This window comes from Corvus cornix, chromosome 12, assembly GCF_000738735.6.
Source record: "Corvus cornix cornix isolate S_Up_H32 chromosome 12, ASM73873v5, whole genome shotgun sequence".
Taxonomy (NCBI): Eukaryota; Metazoa; Chordata; class Aves; order Passeriformes; family Corvidae; genus Corvus; species Corvus cornix.
In genome coordinates this window covers 8,912,141-8,932,763 of record NC_046342.1, presented here as the reverse complement: position 1 = coordinate 8,932,763, position 20,623 = coordinate 8,912,141, and the positions used below count along the sequence as shown (strand labels likewise).

Below are 20,623 nucleotides of genomic sequence, written 5' to 3'. Positions count from 1 at the left end.
CGAGCACCAGCGCTGGCACGTGGAGAGCGGCACGGAGACGCCAAGCTGCGAAGCCCGGGGCAGGAAAACTGCACGCCTTGGCAGTGGCGCCTGGCTGGGCTTTGGGGCCGGACGTGTCCTGCACTGCAGCCTGCCCTGACCCCGCAGCAGGAGCCCCCCTGCCAGCCCAGGGCCCGCTGCCGCAGCCACCGCGGCGGGCTCGGTGCCAGCCCCAGCCCCGCACACCTGGAGCCCCAAACGGCTGCTCCGCCGCAGCCCCAGGCCAGGTGTGCAGGGACCCCCGCCCGCACAGAGCCAGGGGAAACGTGCCATACAAACACAAAAACATGCTCGGGTTTCTGTAGGTACACCAAATGTTTTTAGGCAAACAAGGGTGTGTTTGCTGTTTACATTCTCAAGCACATTTACACCAGCAGGAGTGTGTGTGTGTGTGTGTGTGTGAGTGTGTGTGTGTGTGTGTATTTATTCACCAGGACACATCTTCTGGAGAGCAAATCAGCAGGGAAGCAGGAGAGCACAAAGAAGCACAGGCACGGAGTTGTGCGTGTGTGAATTGCTGTATTACACAGGCAAATCTCCCAAGGCTCAGAGACAGAGCACGAGTCAGTTACAGGTTTCTATTTATGAGACACACGTGGTTGCAGCCTTACCCATGTACACACATGAAGCATGAAGTATTTCTTTCTTCTTATACATATATACACTCAGAGGAGGAGAAAAAATTATCTCACACATAGATCTGACTACACCCATATATACTTTATTTATATAAGAAAATCTAAATGTGAATTACATGGATATACACCTATACAAAGGTGTGTATGCCCATGTATTAGTTACTGCCCCCATACATGGAGAGACAGAGATGATCACACACATTCAGACACATTTTAAATTATCTTATACATATATGCTTGTATTTTTGTGGGTGTGGGTTTTTTCTCTTTGTCTACACACAGAGATTTTTCTTACTATTTATACACTTCTCTGAGTGTATTTCATACATATTTAAATATTTTATATAGTTGTATATTATTTTTTTATTTCTATCTGTTTTTTATATAAAAGGGTCATTTACATGCAGCTCTATGTGTGTAGTTTAGCTATTTTTATATTTCTTTGAGAAAGAGAGGAGGGGGAGGGAGAGAAAAAAAGTGAAAGAAAATACAGACACATAAATATCTAAATAAATTGGATGTAGAGATGGATATGGGTATATTTGTGTTCGAGTTGGGAGGGGGAATGACTGGCTCCCTTGTAATTGCTCTTCATAAACACACATGCATGCAGACAGAGAATATATGTCTAGATCAATACATGCACACACACACACTGTATATGCATCCCAGATACCATACATGGGGGCAGAAGAGAGGGTGGGAAAGGCCAAAGCCTCACACACACAGATACCCCACATGCACTTTTACAGGGCGAGGGATGTGATGGGGATATTTTTTACCATGCTCTGTGTAGGTCTTTCTCTCCCTCTTGGGGGGAAAAGGAAAAGACGGGAAGAACGGCAGAAAATAGACACATGCACAATTAGTTACACGTGTAATTAAATGTTTAAATAAAGTGTGTGTGGCTGGAGATCTGAGGAATGCTCTGTCTGTGTGTGAATAGTGCATGTATGCTTCATATATGTATATATGCACGTGTGTGTGTGTAGCAAGAGAAAGACTGAGCAGCTCACAATCTCACTGTATGTATATATGTATATATGTGCATGCGGGGAGAGAAAGGGCATTGTGTGCCTTTAGGGATACAGTGTGTGCGTGTGAATATCTCTAATTGTATATGTAATAATAGATAGAATATATTCATATGGATGTGGACATACAGCAAAAGATATTGTGTGCTGGTGTGAACACTTGGCGAGTGTATATTTATATTTATAGTTATAGTTATAGTTATATTCACACACATACATGCAGAGAGAGGTGAATGAAGAGGTCACTCTTTCTCCCCTCCATACACAGTATATATGCATATATGTGTGTATATTTATAGAAAGAGAGAAGTGTGTGTGTGAGAACAACTCTCTCTATGTAGATGCATATGTACCTATGTGTGGGTATATGTATATAAGTATATATATTTCAGGTGAACTTGTATGCAAAGAGCTCTCATCCCTTTCTAAGCACGTATCTATGTATATACATGTGGTGAGAGAATTATGCACATTTCTGAACAGCTCACATGTTCTTGCTCTGTATATATATATATATGAGTGCAAACAGTGCTTTCTCCAGTTATGTATGTATACATGCTTATATAAAGAGAATTCTCTGTGTGAACAGTTTATATATATACACAAATATATGTATGTATATAGGTTTATCTATTACCAAAAAAAGCATTTTGTGTGTGAGAACATACGTATACACATACAGAGAGTATATACGTCAGAGAGTACTGTATGTGAGAACAGTTCTCTGAACAGCTGTTTCAGTGTGTGTATATATGCACTTCTATAAATATACAAATAGTCTATATAATATATAAATATAATACTTTGTATATTATATATACCATACCTGCTACCTCATCCCCCCAGTATCCATGTATATATGTATATACATGTATGGAGCATGTGCACGTGTCTGTAGCAAGAGAGAGTTGTGTAATTGCATGAATGAACAACTGTCTCTCTGCATATATGCATGTATATAAATATGTATATCTGTGTGCATCTATAGGAAGAGAACTGTGAGGGTTAACAGCTCTTTAAGTATATCCATATATCTGTAGGGAGAGAAGTGCATGTGAGAGGAAAGCAGGCTCTCTGTATGTACAGCATATATGAGTGTGTTTATATGCATACATATGTATTCATGTAGAAAGAGAGAGGAGTATCATGTGTGAAAACAGCTCACTAACTGTACATATGTATGTGTACAATGCAGAGAAAATAGTGTTTCTGTGTAAACAGGATGTGCTTTAATTATGTAGGGATATATGGACATATAGAGTGAGAACTGTGCATGAACAATCTGTATATACATGTATATATGCATCTATATATTCATATGTAAGGCAAGAGAGAGTACTGTGTGTGAGAATGGCTCTTACTATCTCTACCCATGCGTGTGCATACAGAGAGAGATTGTATCAACATACACACATAGATATGCATGTATTTATGCATCCCAGAGAATATAGATGGGGGGGGGGAGGAGGGCGAAGAGAGTCATGGAAGCTGTGTTTGTGTGTATGAATTGTTCTCATGCATTTTGTTATTTATATATGTCTAAATATATGGCAAGAGGGAGAATGTGTGTGAACAGACCACTGTTAGTGTGAACTATTCACAGACTGTTGCAGTGTGAGCAGCTGTGTGTGTGTAAGAATGTATGCATTTATTTATATATAACGAGAGAATTGTGTGTGAACAGCTCTCTCCTTAATTATACATGTATGTATAAATACGTAGAGAGAGAAATATGTGAGAGAACAGCTCTATCTACACATAGAAGTGTATATATATACGTGTCACAACAGAATCTGTGTTTCAACAGCTCTCTTTCCAAATAAATGTTTGTATACCCATGTACTGAGCAAATTACGTGTGTGAACAGCTCTCTACCCTCTCTGTATACACATGTATATATGTGTGTATAGCAAGAGAACTGTGTGTGTGGACAACTCTCCCCTAACTTTATATATTCTGTGAAAATTACGTGTGAACAGAAAATTAAGTGTGAACAACTGAGTATATAAGAGTACAAATGTATATATGCATATATATGTATCTATGCAGGAAGAGAAAGGACTGTCGTGTGAAAACAGCTCAGTATATAGGTGTATATATATGCGTATCTATGAACAGAGAACAAGGTGTGTAAGCAATGCTCTCTCTAATTGTATTTGTATAAATTCATATGTGTGTGAACACTCTCTGTACACGTGTCTTTACAAAGCCAGTCCTCTGTGTGTGAGAAAAACTCTTGCTCTCTACGATGTATCTCACACAGAGAAAGAATTATACAGAGATTACACAATTATATAGGGCAGGGAGAGAGAGAGTGATAGAAAATGTGTGTGTGAGAGACAATAGCTCTTGCTCTTTTCCTCAAGTATATATGCACATGTACCTATAGACAGCAAGAGAGAATAATGTGTGTGAACAGCTCTCACTCACTGTGTCTGTGTCTCCAGGCATATAGGGATGTACATAGTGAGAGAGAGTAGTGTGCATGTATTTGTGTGTGCACACAGAGAGGTCAGGAGAGAAGAGCATGAGAGCTTATCCCCATATCAATATATATTGCATACATTATGCATATATGTCTCTGTGTGTGTGCATAGTGAGGATGTTTGAACAGCACGCTCACTCGCTCATCCCCCGTTTCTATAAATGCCAATATGTGTGTATATATAGCAAGAGAGAACTGCCTCTGAACCTGTCACACTCTCGCTGTAGATATGTATGTATGTGTGTATGTATGTATGTGTGTGTGTATGTATGTGTGTGAACAAGGCTCCTGTCTGTGTCCATGTAAGTGTGGATGTTCATGTGGGGACAGAATGTTTGTGTGTTGGGGCTCTTTTTTCCCATTCTCTGTGTTTCTCTCTCTCTCACACACAAGCAGCCTCCCCCATACACTCTATTCACATACCTCCATACATTTCCACGTGTGTGTTCCATTCCCTGCCCTGTCTTTGGATGGGAGGGAGAGGAGCCCTCACTGACAGCTCTGGCTCTCTGTGGTGGGGGATTGGTGCCAGATCCCTCTGCTGCTCCCAGCCACACAGCCGGAGTGAGATCAGTGCACTCACTGCCCAGCCCTGCTCACACATCCACCCACCCACCCACCCACACATATTGTTCTTAAATTTTCATATTTGTAAATATTTGTAAAATATATAGCTAGGTCTTTATGTGTATGCATGCACTTACATTTATTGTAAATTTACATGTAGTTATTACATTAAATAACAACTATTAGATATCACACATCTGTAACAGACACGTAACATACATACCAACCCCAATCTACAGACGGCTTAGCTGCAAGCTTCCATCGGGCTACAGCCTTACATTTACACGGGAACAGGTGTGTGTTTGCATGTTACACACACGTACACACCATACCCCCCCCCGCCCGGTGACAGCCGTGCAGGCGGTGGGTGCCGTGTCCCAGGGGTGGGTATTAGATGCTCCCGAAGCTCCGAGAGGCTCCCGATGGGGGATCCCGCGGCCGCTCCCCTGCTGCTGGGACTGCGTCCCCTCTTCGTGCCCGAGCGCGTCGCAGCCCCCAGAGGCTGGGCACAACTCATCACAGGGGTGCCTGAGCACGGCTGGGGGGGCAGAACCCCGCTGTTCTGGGGGGGCTGTCTCCTCGGGGTGGGGGAGCAGAGGGCAGGACAGGCGACCGCGCTGCGAGGTGGGGACACACACGGGGCTGGGCAGGATCCTGCTGCCCAGGGACCCCGAACACGGCGGGCAGTCGGGGCTCGTCCCCTCCGGCGGCGGGGGCTGGGGCGAGGGAAATGGCGGAGAGAGTCGGGGGATGGGGAGAGGGGGAGGAGGAGGAGGAAGGGGAGGCGGCGGGGCTGTGCGGGCTCGGCGTGCGTGGGCAGGGGGCGGGGTGCGACAGTGTGTGTGGGTGTGACCGTGTGTGTGTTCATGTATGTGCGTGTGTATGTAGGCGTGTGTGCAGTGGTGTGTGTGTGTGCATGTGCAGGGGGGTGCGCACACCCGGGCACACCCCCTGCCTGTGCCCCGCGTCCCAGCACACGCGTGTGCCGGCTGCGGGGGCGCCCCGCGCACTCACACCCCCGGCCCACCCTCGGCGGGGGCACACGGATCCCACTCCCAGGGGGAGAGGGGCCCCTCCTGGCCCGGCCCCAGGGCTCGGCCAGGGAGGCGTCGTGCACTCACTTCCCCCCTCCCCCGAAGCCGCGTTCCCCCGGTGGGATTTAGGGGGATGGGGTGAAGTGGGGGCGTTCAGAGCACCGCTGCTGCCCCCCCCCCAGCCCACACAGAGCTGCGCCCGCAGCGGGGCTCGATCCCCCCGCCCCGCTACCACGGCACGCAGAGGCTGCGGGGGTAACCACGCTTCACACATTCCCCCCACACCCACGGCACTGAGCCAGGTCGGGAGGCTTCCCGGCCCCTCCCCAGCCCTACCCCGGCCCCGCCGCGCTTTCCGCAACCTCCGCTGCGGGGCGATGGCCGCCGGGGGGGGGGGGGGGGTCACACCGGACACACAGGGCTCCCCCGGGGGCCTCCTCCCGTTGGCCACGGAGGTGAGAGTCGATGGGGGGACGGCCCCAGTCGCCGGGGCGGGGACCCCTGGCCTCGGCGCGGCGTCTCCGCGCTGCTGCCGGCGGCCGCGGGAGGGCGTCGCCTGTGTTAGTTGCCTCCGGAGAACCCAGGGCCAGCGCCGCCGCCCCCGCCGCCCGCCCCCGCCGCCTCCCCCTGCCCGCGGCGGCCCCTCTTGGGCGGCGGGCGACGGCGACGGCGACGGGCGGGGGGCCGCGGTGAGGCCCCAGTCGTCGCCGCGCCGGGCGCCCCCCTCCTCGCTGCCGCCGCTGCGCCGGCCGCGCCCCCAAAATCTGGGCGGGGGTCGTCGGGCGGCGCGCGGCGGGGGGCGCGGGGGCGGCGGCGGGCCCGGGCCGGGGGGCGCGGAGCGGGCGCGGCGGCGCGGGGGGGCCCGGCGGCGGCGCGGGAGCCTCGCGAAGGAGCCCCAAGAAGCACAAGTTGGGGCTGGCGGAGGACCAGGCTGTTGTTGTTCTCAACGTGGTCCGCCCCGCGCCCATATAAAGGGCGGCGGCGGCGCCCGCCCCGGCAGAACGCGGACTGAGGGGAGCAGACGCAGCGCGCTCGCCGGGCCCCGCCACGCCGCCGCTGCCCCCGCCCGCCCCCGCTTCGGCCTGCGGCCCGCGACTGCCCGCACCATGTCGGTTGAGCTAGAAGAAGCCGATCTGCCCCTGACCGAGGCAGAGGAGGCGCCGCTCTCCCCGGAGAAGAAAGCAGCTGCTAAGAAGGTGAAAGGAGGCGGCGGCGCCTCGCTGTCGCCATCGAAGAAAAGGAAGAACAACAAGAAGAAGAACCAGCCGGGCAAATACAGTCAGTTAGTGGTGGAGACGATCCGCAAGCTGGGCGAGCGCAATGGCTCGTCGCTGGCCAAGATATACAACGAGGCTAAGAAGGTGGCCTGGTTCGACCAGCAGAACGGCAGGACTTACCTGAAGTACTCCATCAAGGCACTGGTACAGAACGACACGCTGCTCCAGGTCAAGGGCACCGGCGCCAACGGCTCCTTCAAGCTCAACAGGAAGAAGCTGGAAGGCGGCGGCGAGGGGGGCACGGGCAGCAGCGCCCACAAGTCCCACAAGAAGGCGACGGCCTCCTCGACCCGGCGGGCGGAGAAGCCGGCGGCCAAGAGCAAGAAACCCGAGAAGAAATCGCACAAGAAGGGAGCCAGCGGTGCGCCGGCGAAGAAGGACAAGGGCAAAGCCAAGAAGGCCACCAAGAAGGGAGCCGCGTCCCCCGGGGGCAAGAAAGTGAAGAAGTCGGCAAAGCCCAAGGCGCTCAAGAGCCGGAAGGCATGAGATCGGGGCGCTGGGAGCCTCCCGCCGCCCCCCGCACTGTGAGCCCCGCGGCACAGACTGCTCTGAGGACGGACCCCAGGGGACCCGCTTTGTCTTTGTGTTGCTGACTCGCCTCCGCAGCCGCCGCCGTGCGCGGTGAGCGGGGCTGCGGCTGCCCCAGCCCCCCTTCCCCTGCTCTGTCGCCTTATTTTTTTCCACCCTCTTTCCCCCCCCCCCATCCCACTCCGCGGCTTTTCCCCGATCGCGCCCTTTTGTTTTCGGCCGTGCCCCTCCCCGCCTGTAGACGGTTCCCGGCCCCCACCCCCTCCCGCGTCCCCCCGGTTCTTCGCAGGGATTTTTCCCGCCCGGTTTCCATAGCAGCCATTTTGCGGCGGGGCCCCCCCCCCGCGCCACGTGGGCCGGCCCCGCTCCCGCCGCCCGCGCGCGCCCCGCCCCTCCCGCCGCGCGCGCCCCGCCCGGCCCCGCCCCTCCCACCGCGCGCGCCCCGTGCCTGCCCGCGGCCGCACCGAAGGGCCACGGCGCCCCCTGGCGGCCCGCGGCCCCGCCGCCATGGCAACGGCCCGGCGCGCGGGAATGGCCGCCCCCTGGCGGCCGCCGGCCGCACCTGCAATGGCCTTTAATGTTTTTTTATGGGTCTGGGGGTGGGTGGGTTGGGGAGGGTTTGGGTTAGTGGGGTCTTTTTTGGGTTCATTTTTTTTTTTCCTTTTCATTTATCGTCGTTTCAAATAAATTGGTATAAAATGCCGCTCCCGTGTGCTCCCTGCAGCTGTCGGGGAACGGGCGGGGATGGGGCTGGTCCCAGCAGGGCAGTGGGGCTTCCGCGCTGGCCGGGATCGTCGGGGTGATGATGCCCAGAGCCCACATCCTCCTCCGAGTGGAGAACAGGAGCAGAGGAAGGAGGGTCCCTCGCCATGGAGGCAAGGGAGGAGCGCGATCCTTGCGCAGCTGCGCTCGGCTGAGCTCCTTGAGCAGTGGGGGGGGGCCCCGGCGGACACGGCAGCACAGACCCCTGCCCCAGTCGGCATCGACTCCACCACAGGGGCAGCTCCCAGGGCGCACCCCCGCCGCCCCTCCGGCCCGGAGCGTCCCTCATCACCCGAGCCGAGTTCCTGCAGGCAGGAGCGGCAGCGGGGGGAGCCGCGGAGCCCCCCCGGCTCTGTCTATTTATAGCGCACCCGGCGAGGTTGCGTAAATCCCGACGGAGATCTGGGCCATCTTGTTCTGCCTGCTGCGGGAGGGAGCACGGGACGAGGGATGAGCTCTGGCTCATCGCCCTCCGTGCCCCGGGGACCCGGGGCTGCAGGAGAAAGAGGGGACAAGATCCGGCCCCCGGCTCCCTGCAGCGGGGACGGGAAGCGGGGCACGGAGGGCAGGAGGAGGTGGAGGTGCGCGGTACCTCCCAGGCCGGCTCCAGGTAAGGCCGTGGCAGCGCTGCCATCACCCCAACTCTCAGCCCCACACCAGGGCCCTGCCCCACTGCTTCTGCAAGCCAGAGAGAGTTTCAGGCAGGAGCATCGCCTGAGAGCTGCTCCAGCCCTGGCGAGCTGCTGTGCTGGAGCATCAACATGCTCTCCCGTGCCTTGGGAACACAGCATGGATCAGGCCCATATGCAACATCCCCAGGAGGAGGTGACAGGGACAGCAACCAGTGATGCCTAGGGACTGCCACACCAGGCCATGGCAGGGACTTTCAGCACTCCTGGGAAAGGATCAGCCCCTTCAGGCTCAGGCCCAGGCCTCGGGCAGCTGCTTGATTCCCTTTGTCCCTTGGAGAACAAGCAGGGAGAAGGGAAGCAAGTTTTACTCCCTGAAGAAAGGTCCTTCTGCTACACCTGTAACCTCTCCAGGTAGATCAGCAGGCATATTCTCTGTGGGCAGGTAAGAGCAGAGGGAAGGCAGTGACCCCCCAGCTGCCCAGCACAGGGAAGGCAGCAGGGTGACACACTGTGCCAATCCAGCTGGAGCTGTCTTACCTCACAGGCTTAGCCTGCCAGGAGCCATGATGCTGGAGCACCCCTGAGTGAGCTCCCATGGGTGCTGCCAACCGTGAGGGCCAGGCTCTGGAGAGAAACCCAAGCCCTGGGGACTTCCAAGAGCCAGTGACTCATCTCATCAAACTGCCAGCGCTGAGGGACACAGCTGGCAGAGGCTCTGCTGCACGTGGTGAGATGCACAGCAGCCTCCTGCAGCAGGCACCTTTCAGCTCTCAGTCTGTGCTCATCTCACCCTCAGGTACCCAAGAGGAGGCAAGGGAAGAATCCTGCAGCCTCCCAGCCCTCTCCCCTTAAGGGAAGCACAGACCAAGACACACCTTTCCAGGCTCACTTGACCTCTGGGGAAGGCTCTACTCAGCCAAGTCCTTCACATTTTATGAGCTCAGCTGCTCTGGTGCTATGAAGCATTCCGAAGAGCCAGGACCAGTAACACCCCTCCAGAAAGCGACACGACCCATCCCTGGAGCTGCAGGCTTGACAGTGACCACATTTATTCCAGCTTTATAATAAAGACCAAGACTTTCAAATCTCCTGGTCACAACAATGTTCAGCTGTGAAGTTCATGAGGTGATAAAGGCCAAGCACTTCAGCAATGCTTGCTGTGACAGACAGGATTTCCTTCGGTCTGGCTTGCAACATCCCAGCTTTCCCAGCTGGTCCGTCACATGCCAGCAGAGGAAGTTCAGAACCCAGCTGGAGCTCAGTGTTGAGGGCACTACATGTGCCACCAGCACCCAGTCATAGCACCCTCAGCACTCCACCAGCCTCAGCAGAGCCACACAACATCCAGGGTGACTGCAGAGCCCCTGGGCAGTGCCCCCCCCCCACCAGTGCTTGTTGCTGCCCTGTGCTGGCAGCACAGTTGGCAGGGCAGCAGGTGACACTGCCCTACAGGGACCAGCCCAGCACCCCCAGCCCGGACCCACACTACAGCCCTGCACAGACCAACCACACCCAACCCTAACACCACTGGGAGTCATCCAAGCTTCCCACAACCCTTCCTCCCTAAAAACCAAGCAGAGTGCAATGCTGGTTTGTAGAGTAGCCTCCAGGACAGCCATCTGGGAATGTCCAACAAAGGAGAGGGTTTGAGAGTAACAAACAGCCTTGCATCTCCAAGTTCCTTCCTTCTCTTCAAGATCACCTTTTCTCATCTCTGCCTACCTGCCTGCAAGGGCACTCAAAGGGTCCTGGAGCAGCCCACGGGGCATCTCCAGCACTGGGGGAGGGTCCTGGGTCCAGCCTCACTCCTCCTCCACTGCACCTAGCCAGGAGCAGCTGAAGCTTCCTGGCACTCAGGACAGAGCAAGCAGGCAATGTGGCATTCCCATAGCAGGGAAAAGAGCCAGACAACAGTATTATCTGCTCCCAGGGTAGGAAAAGACTCTCTGTCTGAGCGAAGGGTAAACACACAGTCTAGCAGTGGTCCTGTCTGGTGTTTTACTAGTCCTTCCCCTTGGAGAACACAGAGCCCAGACACCAGAGAGCCTGCCAGATTCCGTGGGTTTGATGAGGTGACAACACACAGCACATTTAAGAGCATTCAACAGGGAACCAGTTTAATCAGATATCAGGTTTGCACCATTCTTTTCAGTATCACAAGTACTGCATTTTTCTAAGAAATACAAGCACTCTCAGGTTTACAGAATGCTGGTCCTGGAGAAAACAAGAGGAAGAGAACAAGACACTAGGATACAGACACATTGACCACCACACTGGGCAGCAGAAAGGAAACTGCTCATCCCCCCCTCGCTGATGGTAACAGTCCCTTTGCAGGAGGCAGAGAGATCCCAGGGGATCTGTGCTGCTGCAGTGGGGCTGTGCCCTGCTGCCCCCACCCACCGAGGTCAGGATACCCCAGCAGAACCGTGGGACACCTCCACGCCCCCATCAGCACGACACCAATGAACACACCGCTCCCACATGCCAGAGTGAAAAACCCCTGCATAAAGCCAGCTGACAAGCATCCAGATTCATCTACTCTAGATAACATTAAACTCAGAGCCAGGGTAAGTTACTTCATCCACAAGATTAACAGCTGATTCAATAGGTTGAACACATGCTACTTACAGCACATAAATAGAAGATGCTCTTTTTTACTTAAAAAACATGTGATGAAGGTCTAGGTCCAATTGCCTTGACACTGCCGCATGCACACGACTATTGGCCTCACAGAAGCGGCTGCGCTGGGCAGCAGGAAAGCTGTCTCTGCATCAGCTATTCCAGGGGTCACGGGACAGCTATCCTGCCCCCATGCTCGACACTAGCCACACAGCCAGGAAATAAACACGGCACTAGCCAGGAGTGCGCTTCAATACAAACTCTAGTGGTTTTCAAAAGAAATATTAATCCATAAAGGGTTACAGTTAACAGATATCATCATCACTTTATTTCTCAGAGCCAGAAATAGTGCTGAACAAACAAACAACAACAAAAAGGAGACACAGTATGTCATTTCCAGAAGTGAAACCAGGGTACAGGGTAGCTCTCAGCGAGACGAAGGGCTTCTGCAGCTGGGAGAGGAGGGGAGCCATGGCAGAAGATGGCAGCTCCCGCTCCCGGCGGGCGCCTGACCTTGCGACGCTCTCCGAGGGGATTTGTCACCGCAGCCTCCACCCCACCCCGCTACCAGGGCCCACAGCATGTGGGAACACAGAGTACCCCAGCACCCACCGAGCCAGGGAGCTGCGAGGAGGTGACTTTACAGGGAAGTACCCAAAAATAGAGACCTTAAAATAAATAGGACCAAAGCTTCTTTACAGTAGGCAATGCACTAGTTTTACCATGAACAAAACTAAGACTAACAGCCACTTCTTGCCAATGGAGAAACTTTTCCTCCTCTTCACATATTCCAGCCCCCTGCCCTCGCAGCTGCAGTGCGGCCGGGATGGCATTGCTGAGGATGGAGGCGGGGGCACGGCAGCAGCGAGTACACGCCAGGGTGAGCAGGGCCAGCTGGGGGGGCCCTGCACAGTCCCAGGGCTGGCGGAGGGGAGAGGCAGCTGGGGGTGCCTGTGTCCATTCCTGTGCCAACTACAACAATCCTCAGCAGCTACCAGCAGCTCTGCACTGTGACCTAACCACACGGCTCCAGATGTCACCACCGCAAACAGCTGTGATCCAGCTGCCTCCTCCAAAACCACTTCTTCCAGAGGGAAGAGAGGCAGAGTAGGGGCACAAGCAGGGCCTGACCTCACCCATGCTCGCCCAGCACCCTGCCGCAGCCCAGGCCAGGGGGGCTAGTGAAGAGCTGGTGGGGTGCTGCCAGGGCTCACCAGCCAGCCCGGGCTGAGAGGCAGGACGGGGAACCCCAGCCACGTTGAGAGGAGAGGTGAGGCAGTGGTGAGAAGGGAGCTGGGGGCAGGGGATGGGGGGCAGCGCTCACTTCTTGGAGCTCTGCGTCTTCTTGGGCAGCAGCACGGCCTGGATGTTGGGCAGGACGCCGCCCTGGGCGATGGTCACGCCGCCCAGCAGCTTGTTGAGCTCCTCGTCGTTGCGGATGGCGAGCTGCAGGTGCCGCGGGATGATGCGCGTCTTCTTGTTGTCGCGAGCCGCGTTGCCCGCCAGCTCCAGGATCTCAGCCGACAGGTACTCCAGCACGGCCGCCAGGTACACCGGCGCCCCGGCGCCCACCCGCTCCGCGTAGTTACCCTTCCGCAGCAGCCGATGCACCCGCCCCACGGGGAACTGCAGCCCGGCCCGCGACGAGCGCGGACTTGGCCTTGGCCCGCGCCTTTCCGCCGGACTTCCCCCGGCCCGACATGGCCGGCAGGCAGCGGCCCCTCGCCCCCGCCTCTCAAGTAGCGCCGCGCACAGAGGGTCCCGGCGCCTGCGGGGAGACAAACGCCGTTACACCGCGCGGGGGCCGCGCCGTCCCCGCCCGCGCCGCGGCCGCCCTTACCCGCAGGAGCCGCCGCCGCCGCTCCGCCCTGCGCGCCTCCCGCCGCCGCACTGCCCGCGCTGCCGCCGCCGCGCCGCGGATATCGCTGCCCGCCCGCCGCACGCCTCGTCCCATTGGCTGCCGCCGCTGCCGCCGCGGCGCTGATTGGTCACCGTGCCGATCCCTGATTTGCATAGGGCTCGCAGCGCCCCGGCTGCGCCGCGGGCCGGCGCCCAGGGCGGGCGTGACGCGGCCCTGCCCGCGCTCCGGCCGGTCCCGGCTCCCGCCGGCGCTCCCCGCGCCCCGGGAGCTGCTTCGTGGCTGCCGTCGGGCCGAGGAATGTACGGAGAGGGGGGGTTGGCCGAAGGCCCCGTGGGTGTCCCGGCAGCACTGTGCCCGTTTGTGCCTTGCCCGAATGGCCCCGTCCTCGGCCAGCGGGATGTCTCTCCTGAGAGGATACCAAAGTCTGCGGGCCAGGGCGACGCTACGGGGGAAAGATCCCCCGACAGGGAGGGCAACCCGCAGCAAGTACTACCGTCCCTTGTCCCCTCACGTATCAAAGGGGAAAGTTTCTCCCAAATCAGTTTCTGTGGACAGGCCAGGTTGATTGGGGTCATCTCCACACCAGGTTAGAGCAAGGGCCTCAAACAACCTTGGGCAAGCAGCCAGACACCAGTTTAAAGGTGATGTAGCTCAGCAATAACACCTCCTCAGTAAACACTCAGTCTAGGGTTTTTGGGGTTTTTTTGGCGATGCTGCTGCTGGTGCTCACAGTCTGGAGGGAGATAACCTGTACCCTGTGCCTTTGCATTGCCCCTGCATCCCCAGGGGAAGGATTATGTTCTCCAGAGCAGGGAAAGTTGAGCATCCCCCCACTCGTGCTCAGCATCTTCACGCCCTCCACAGCAACTGGAGACCTGAAATGAATTTGAGATGAGCTGGTGACCTTTAGAAAAGCCTGGTCTGCAGTCAGCACTGACTAGGCTGGGGCAGCTGAGCAGCACATCCTGGAACAGTGATGGGCAGGCAGGGAGAGAAACCGCCTCCTGTGGCTCCTGCAAGGACCATCAAGGTGACAGTGCCAGCAGCCAAAAATCTATTCTGCCAGGAGCTGCTACCACAGTGATTCTCTTGCCTCAAGTCATGGTGACAGCAATGAGGAGCCAGCTAGCAACAGGCTTTCTGGATAGAAATCCTAATCCCACCCGTTTCCCATAAGCCAGGAAACCTGGGCTCAGCTGCCTCTGTAGCACGAGAGGGATTCAGAGGCAGATTTCACTCCAAGAGCACTTGGGTCTCCCCAGGTGTCCATCCTGTGGCTCCTGCCCTGGCTCTGCTGTCCCTCCCCAGGGACAAGCCTCAGCTACAGCCACCCCTGCAGCTCCCCAGGGACAGACAATTCTAGAGGAGCCCCAGAATCAATCCCCAGGGAGTATTTACCACTGGCAAATGGAAATGCTCCAGCAACACGGCCTTGCCCATACCCTCAGACCTCAGCAGTGGGTAGGTGGTCTCCTCCTCAGCAGATGACAGGAGGTACAAGCTCTGTCTGCAAAGCAGGACTGGGGCGGCAGTGGGGGAACACAGACGCGCACATGGACAAGGGCATGGCGCAGCCAGCCAGTGAAGCCCATTTTATTGCTTCCAACACAAAGAAAGTACTGATTTCTAGCAAAGATTTCACCGTGTAAGGCTTTTGGTCTGTAACATCTGGCTTTGTTTACAAAATCCCTGACCTCAAAAACAACAGCCCTATGTTGCTCTGGAATGGCACTTCGGTTATCTGGGCTTTAATGACTGACCTTTTCGAATAAGGCAGAGTGCATCCCTCCCCCGATCAAGGAAATCCTCTCTAAGTCTTCAGATCCCATTAACAAAATGATTGTACAAACAACGTGACAGACATACTGTTCCACCCTGCTGCCTGCAGGGAAACCCAAGCAAAGTCCAGCTCCTCCCAGGAGCCATTTGAACATCTCCCTGTTTAAGAGCTATGAATGCATGTAGCAATGCTGGTGCAGAGCACAGTGGATCTGGCAGATCTTCCCAGCCTGGGGTTTCCTCATAATACTTACTGCTTGTTCCTCTGTACTGCAGCCATCTTTTGAGGGCAAGAGTATTGGAAAGGAATTTGCACAGAATCAGTGTGGAATTAAGGGGAAAAGAGGTATCAGTTTAACACAAAAAAAAACAGAAGAGAAAACCAAACAGAAGGAGACATGAACATTGTCAGGAGGCAGAAGCTGTTCCTCCCTGGCAGGCTGAGATTCTTCTCAGGGCTTTATCTTCATTTGGCATGACTGGCAGAGAGGGGGGCCAATAGGTTATATTCACTCCTGTCTGCACAACACAAAGCCAAAATCTTTACAGACAAACATCAACCTTTAACAAAACACAAAGAAGAGAGACAACAACCTAGAGCAGCAGATCAACACCTGAGAGGCTTGGATGATCTCAACAACAGTCTGCAAAGCCTTCCTAAAAATACCATTTCTCACTCTGCTGAGGAAAATCAGGGGTAAAAGGGATGGCCAGCCATCCCAGCTGGTGCCTAAGCCTTGCGCTTCTTCGCAGCTGGCTGTCCCTGCTTCCCCAGCCACTGCTGCAGGACATCTGCGCTGGTTTTCTTGGGCGAAGGGCTGTGGATGAACTGACTTGTCCACTTGGGCAAATCGTTTTCTTTCTTCTGGGGAGAGCCCTCTTGGGAGCTTTTTAACCAGCCCAGCATCACTTTGTTGCTTGGGGTGGCTTTAACCTCCTGGAGAGACAAAAGACAGTGTGTGAGAAGTCAGAAGCACAGTGAGAGCAGGGCAGCCAGCCGGCTCCGAGAGCTGGTCCAGAGCGGGATGTGGAGGCTGGAGCAATGTGCAATCAGGCACATCTGTGGGAGGTTCCCCAGACTGCTGGGAACAGGCTTGTTCCAAGACCCATTTCACATGGAATTTGCCTCATTTGGCAACAAAATCCTGGCATGGGCTGACGGTTTATTTCTGGAAGCAGAGGGAAGGGAATCTGTCCAGGGCTCAGCACTCCAGCATCAAGCATGGGCATGCCCTGCAGACATTGCCTATTGCCACCCCCCCGAAACCTGGCAGCTCTGACCCACCTCAGGGACATCATCGTGGCTGAGCTCCCCCTCACCAAGCCCCTACCAGCACCCACCTTCTTGGCTCCCAGCTCGATGGGTGCAACACACTCGGGTGCGTTGTTGCGGATGTTGTTGACAAAGGTGGACACTGGGTGAAAAACAATGTTCTCCGTGGGCTGGATGAGTTTAACAGCTTCTTGGGTTGGCACTTCAGCAAAGTCCAGCCATTTCCTGATGGCTTCATCCCCATCCAGGATGGCTGGCATCCTAAGGGTTAAGACAGACAGGAGCCAAAGCTCAGCACCAATATGGCAGAGTGTGGTGGCAAAAGCCAGACTTGTAAGCTAGCAAGGAGCTGGCAGCTTGGGGAAAACAGGGAAAACTGAAGCAGCAGGATGCTCTTCCACAAGGCAGTGTGCATTCACTTCACCCAGGTAGCTGATTTGCTGGAAGAGGCAGACGGGTCAGGCAGGGAGACCAATTCCAGAAAGTGATCCAATTCCAACTGCCACCCGTGGGGCACAAAGATGGTGATTTATGGAAAGGGCATGAGCTGGTGACCAGAAATGAGTCAGTAATGTTGTAGCACTTTTCTCTGACAGCAGGAGGAGGAGGCTGCACTCTGTGCCTGTGAGCTGCCAGGCTGGTATCTAATGGTGCAGTTCTCCTCCCTCATCCCCCTCCACCCTGCAACCCCCTTGCCTGCTCTCACTTGCCTGTGATGGATGAAGCTCACATCCTTGGAGGCATCCACGGTGATGATGGTGTAAGTGTACAGCATTTCTCCTCCTGATGGTGGCTCCCAGCAGTCAAAAATCCCAGCCATAGTGAGCAACCTCCATCCTTTCCATTCCTCATCTCCCTCTGTCTCCTTGTCCTGCAGGAGAGAGGCCCCATTGTCCTGGTCAGTGCTGGCCCATGCACAGCCAAAGCAGCACACATTTGCCAGTGCTGAGGCAGGTCAGTGACTCAGATCTAAGTCACAAACAGAACTACTCTTGAAGCTTTCCAGGAGTCTTTCTACTGATTTGAGGTAACTCCAGGAGAGGTACCAGACCCTCACCTTCTCACAGGCAAGCCAGTGCTCTCCCCCCCTTCTGAACATCCCAGCCGCTGGTTCAGCCAAAGGAAAGAGGTAGTGAAACTCCCAGCCCAGTCCCCTGTGAGCCACATTGCCCACCCATGCAAATATCCGGCACGTGGGGAGCAGTGACCGTGACAGCGGGGACGCTATGTCACCTTTTACAGCCTGAAGACCGCTGCGGTGGGGACCGCCAGCCGCAGAGGGATGACAGAGTGCCGAGCCCAGTGCAGAACACAGCCCTACTGGGAAACAGACTCCTAGAGATGGGCACAGCGGGAGGGAAGTGGCCTGCTCCCCAGGCAGCTGGATGGAGCAGAGGCCCAGAGCTGGGTGCAAGTGCTCAGACACAGTGAGGGACTCCCTACCATGGCGTCCTTGGTCTGGGGGAAGTAAATGAAATAGGGTTGCTTCCCCCCACTCTGCTGCTGCCACTCGTAGAAGCCATCTGCCAGGACCACGCAGCGCTTGCCCTTGAGGAGAGCACCCTGAGGAGAGACAGCACAAGTGAGCAGTGAACAGCAGCCTCAGGCAGCCTGCAATGGAGAACAGGGCTCCTACGACCACCCGGCCCTCTCACTCCCTCCCAGGGCTTTCCTAAATTATCCCTGGGACGCACAAATGCCACCACTAGTGCTATGATGAGCTTTGCCAGTAACTGCCTTTTCAGTTCTTCTGTTTTAGTGAAACCCCCAGCTTTGCAGTACAGGGACTTGCTCCCCTGTGCAACAGCGAGTGGTGACCAGCACTCACACTCGGCAGATGTTTCAGCCCTGGTTTTGCCAACTATAACATTTCTTCAAGCAGGACACAAAGGTGGCAGCAGCTCACCTTGTAGGAGGACTTGCTCAGCATGGTATCGCTGCGGCAGTTGGAGGTGTTGAACTGCAGTTTGGAGGGGTTGTCCTGTTTAAACCAGGACGGCACCAGGCCCCAGCGCATGTCCATGAGAACCCGCTCAGAGGAGTCAGCATCCTTTCAAATGAGACACAGAAACACCTCAGGTCAGAGCCACGTCACAGAGACCACAAGCATCCCCACAGCTTGAGAGAGGGGCTTTGGGAAGTCCTGTGGATGTGGCCTTTCCTCCTAAAAGAGCAAATCTGGCCAGCATCTCTGCCGAGAGACAAGCTGGGGCTCACTGCCCCTCCCTCACAAGCCATGCAGAAATAGCCACTAATTATAACCCTTTCAATATTCTTAACAGCCTTCCTGTAGAATTAATCTTCAGTAGAAGGCACATGAATATTTTGCAGGAATAAAGAACTGTCTCTGTGAGGCTCACCCAACAACTTTCTGGAAGAAATAACACAGGTTGTTTTTAGTGGAAATGGCTGGACACATGAACTCCTGAGCTCTTGAGTAAACAGCCATGTCAGGCTGGTGTCAAAGTCCTCAAAACCTCCCCTGGTGACACCAAACATCCCAAAGGGGTAAAAGCCTCACTTTCATTTTAATAATGTGATTTCTGATGACCTGGTGCACTTTCACTCCTTGTGCTTTGCATATTACCTGCCTTTGGACAAAGGAAGCAGTTTGTGGCTTTCAATTCTCCCCCAGCTTGCTCTCACTTTCTGCCCACAGCCCTGGCAGCACCTCCTGGGCTGTTTGCTCCCAAAGGACTGCAGTAGATAGACACACACATACACCTACTATTGTGTGTATGCAGGGATGTGTATGTGCCCAGTTCTGCGCAGTCTTTTAGAGCCTCCCTCAGGGCAGGAGTGGCAAAAAGGGACACCCAACACCGCACCAGCATCCCAACAACTTGAACAGTGATGGACAACTAAGCAAGTGTCTGCCTGTGACCTGTACCACATTCCCTGCCCCATCAGCTCTATTGCCTACTCTCAGGGGCATGTGGGACTCCCAAAGCAGGAAAGGAGCGCACGAGGGATGCCTGATGGCATCGGCCACGGCCCTCCTGAGTGGTCCCACCTGATCACCTGTGCCAGTAACGGCTGCAAAGTGCAGGTGCCCCACCAGCTGGGGAGGGAGAGCAGAGCGGGTCCAGATCGGGGTGTTCCGATTGAGCACACCCCGTTTCACCCCGCTGAACGCCAAAGAGCAGCAGTTGGCCGGGCAGCCTTTCTGTGTGAAACCAAACGAGCAGCACCAACAGCCGTAGAGGTTGCCCAGGTTGTCCGGGGGAGGTCGGGTGAGGCTTAAATTAGCCGGGACAACGGTCAGCACAGGTGTACAGCTACTGTACCGCTCCGGAGTTGAGATTTTTAATTTTTTTCTCTCTCTACTCTCCCCTACTACCAACGTGACCTGGACACACGCCGCAGAATTATGAAATTTAAAAAAAAAAAAAAAAAAAAAAAAAAAAAGCGCCTCAGGAAAGCCGATTAAAACCAGCAGAGCAATTACAGGCCTTTGGGAAAAAACTCTACCAAGGTTAAGCACTTATATACGCATTTTTGCAGAAAACATAAACACTGTGCTGGAAGCACGGTACCGATTCCTCTCCTCCTTCTGAACATGTAAATGTTAACAAGAAGCGACATTTTTGCAATTAGAAAATTCAATACCTGCCACGTACAGCAAAGCGAAACCAAACAAATCGCGGCCGCTCAGAGCGAGTCCCCCACCCCTCGGGAGGCACGGCCTCCTTCCCTCCGCTCCGATTTGAGCCGCAGGATGCCCAGCACCCGCCCCCCGCCGCAAATAGCCCCCGCCGGAGCCGGGATGCGGCCCTGCCGCCCGTGTGGCCGGTCCGCGAAGCCTGGGAGGAGGTACCTGGTGGAGGTGGCGGCGGGAGAGCAGCACGGGGCCGCTGGACTGGCGGGCCCTTGTTGTAGGAGGGCTGGTACCGCTCCCCCCGCACCCACTCGGGCTGTCGGTGCCGGCCCCGGCGGTCGCGGTAGGCGCAGGCCCGGCGGAGGTTGTCGGCGCCCAGGGAGCAGGCAGTGCGCCCGCACATCCCGCCGGCTCTGCGGGGCACCGGGCGCCGCGCTCCGCTGCCGCCCGCCGCGGGGAGGGGCTGCGGCCGGGGGCAGGGCCGGACCGCGCCGCGG

General features: G+C 55.4%; 3 protein-coding genes across 3 annotated transcripts; 1 reads left to right on the top strand and 2 right to left on the bottom strand.

The window, feature by feature from the left end:
- Positions 1–6,696: 6,696 nt before the first annotated feature.
- On the top strand, positions 6,697–8,303 carry LOC120410648 (histone H1.10). The gene has a single exon (XM_039558768.1). It carries the CDS (start codon positions 6,904–6,906, stop codon positions 7,558–7,560), a length of 657 nt encoding a protein of 218 aa, XP_039414702.1. The 5' UTR covers positions 6,697–6,903; the 3' UTR covers positions 7,561–8,303.
- Positions 8,304–11,086: 2,783 nt separating this feature from the next.
- LOC120410649 (histone H2A type 2-B-like) lies at positions 11,087–13,499 on the bottom strand. Its single transcript, XM_039558770.1, is given in 3 exon segments — positions 11,087–13,265; positions 13,267–13,383; positions 13,456–13,499. Coding segments are annotated over 2 exon segments (381 nt in total). The 5' UTR covers positions 13,318–13,383; positions 13,456–13,499; the 3' UTR covers positions 11,087–12,935.
- A 1,541-nt stretch (positions 13,500–15,040) lies between these two features.
- On the bottom strand, positions 15,041–20,587 carry HMCES (5-hydroxymethylcytosine binding, ES cell specific). The gene is given in 7 exon segments (XM_039559003.1): positions 15,041–16,192; positions 16,597–16,789; positions 17,239–17,399; positions 17,972–18,091; positions 18,435–18,578; positions 20,346–20,390; positions 20,392–20,587. Coding segments are annotated over 7 exon segments (1,008 nt in total). The 5' UTR covers positions 20,530–20,587; the 3' UTR covers positions 15,041–15,985.
- Between the last annotated feature and the right edge of the window lie 36 nt (positions 20,588–20,623).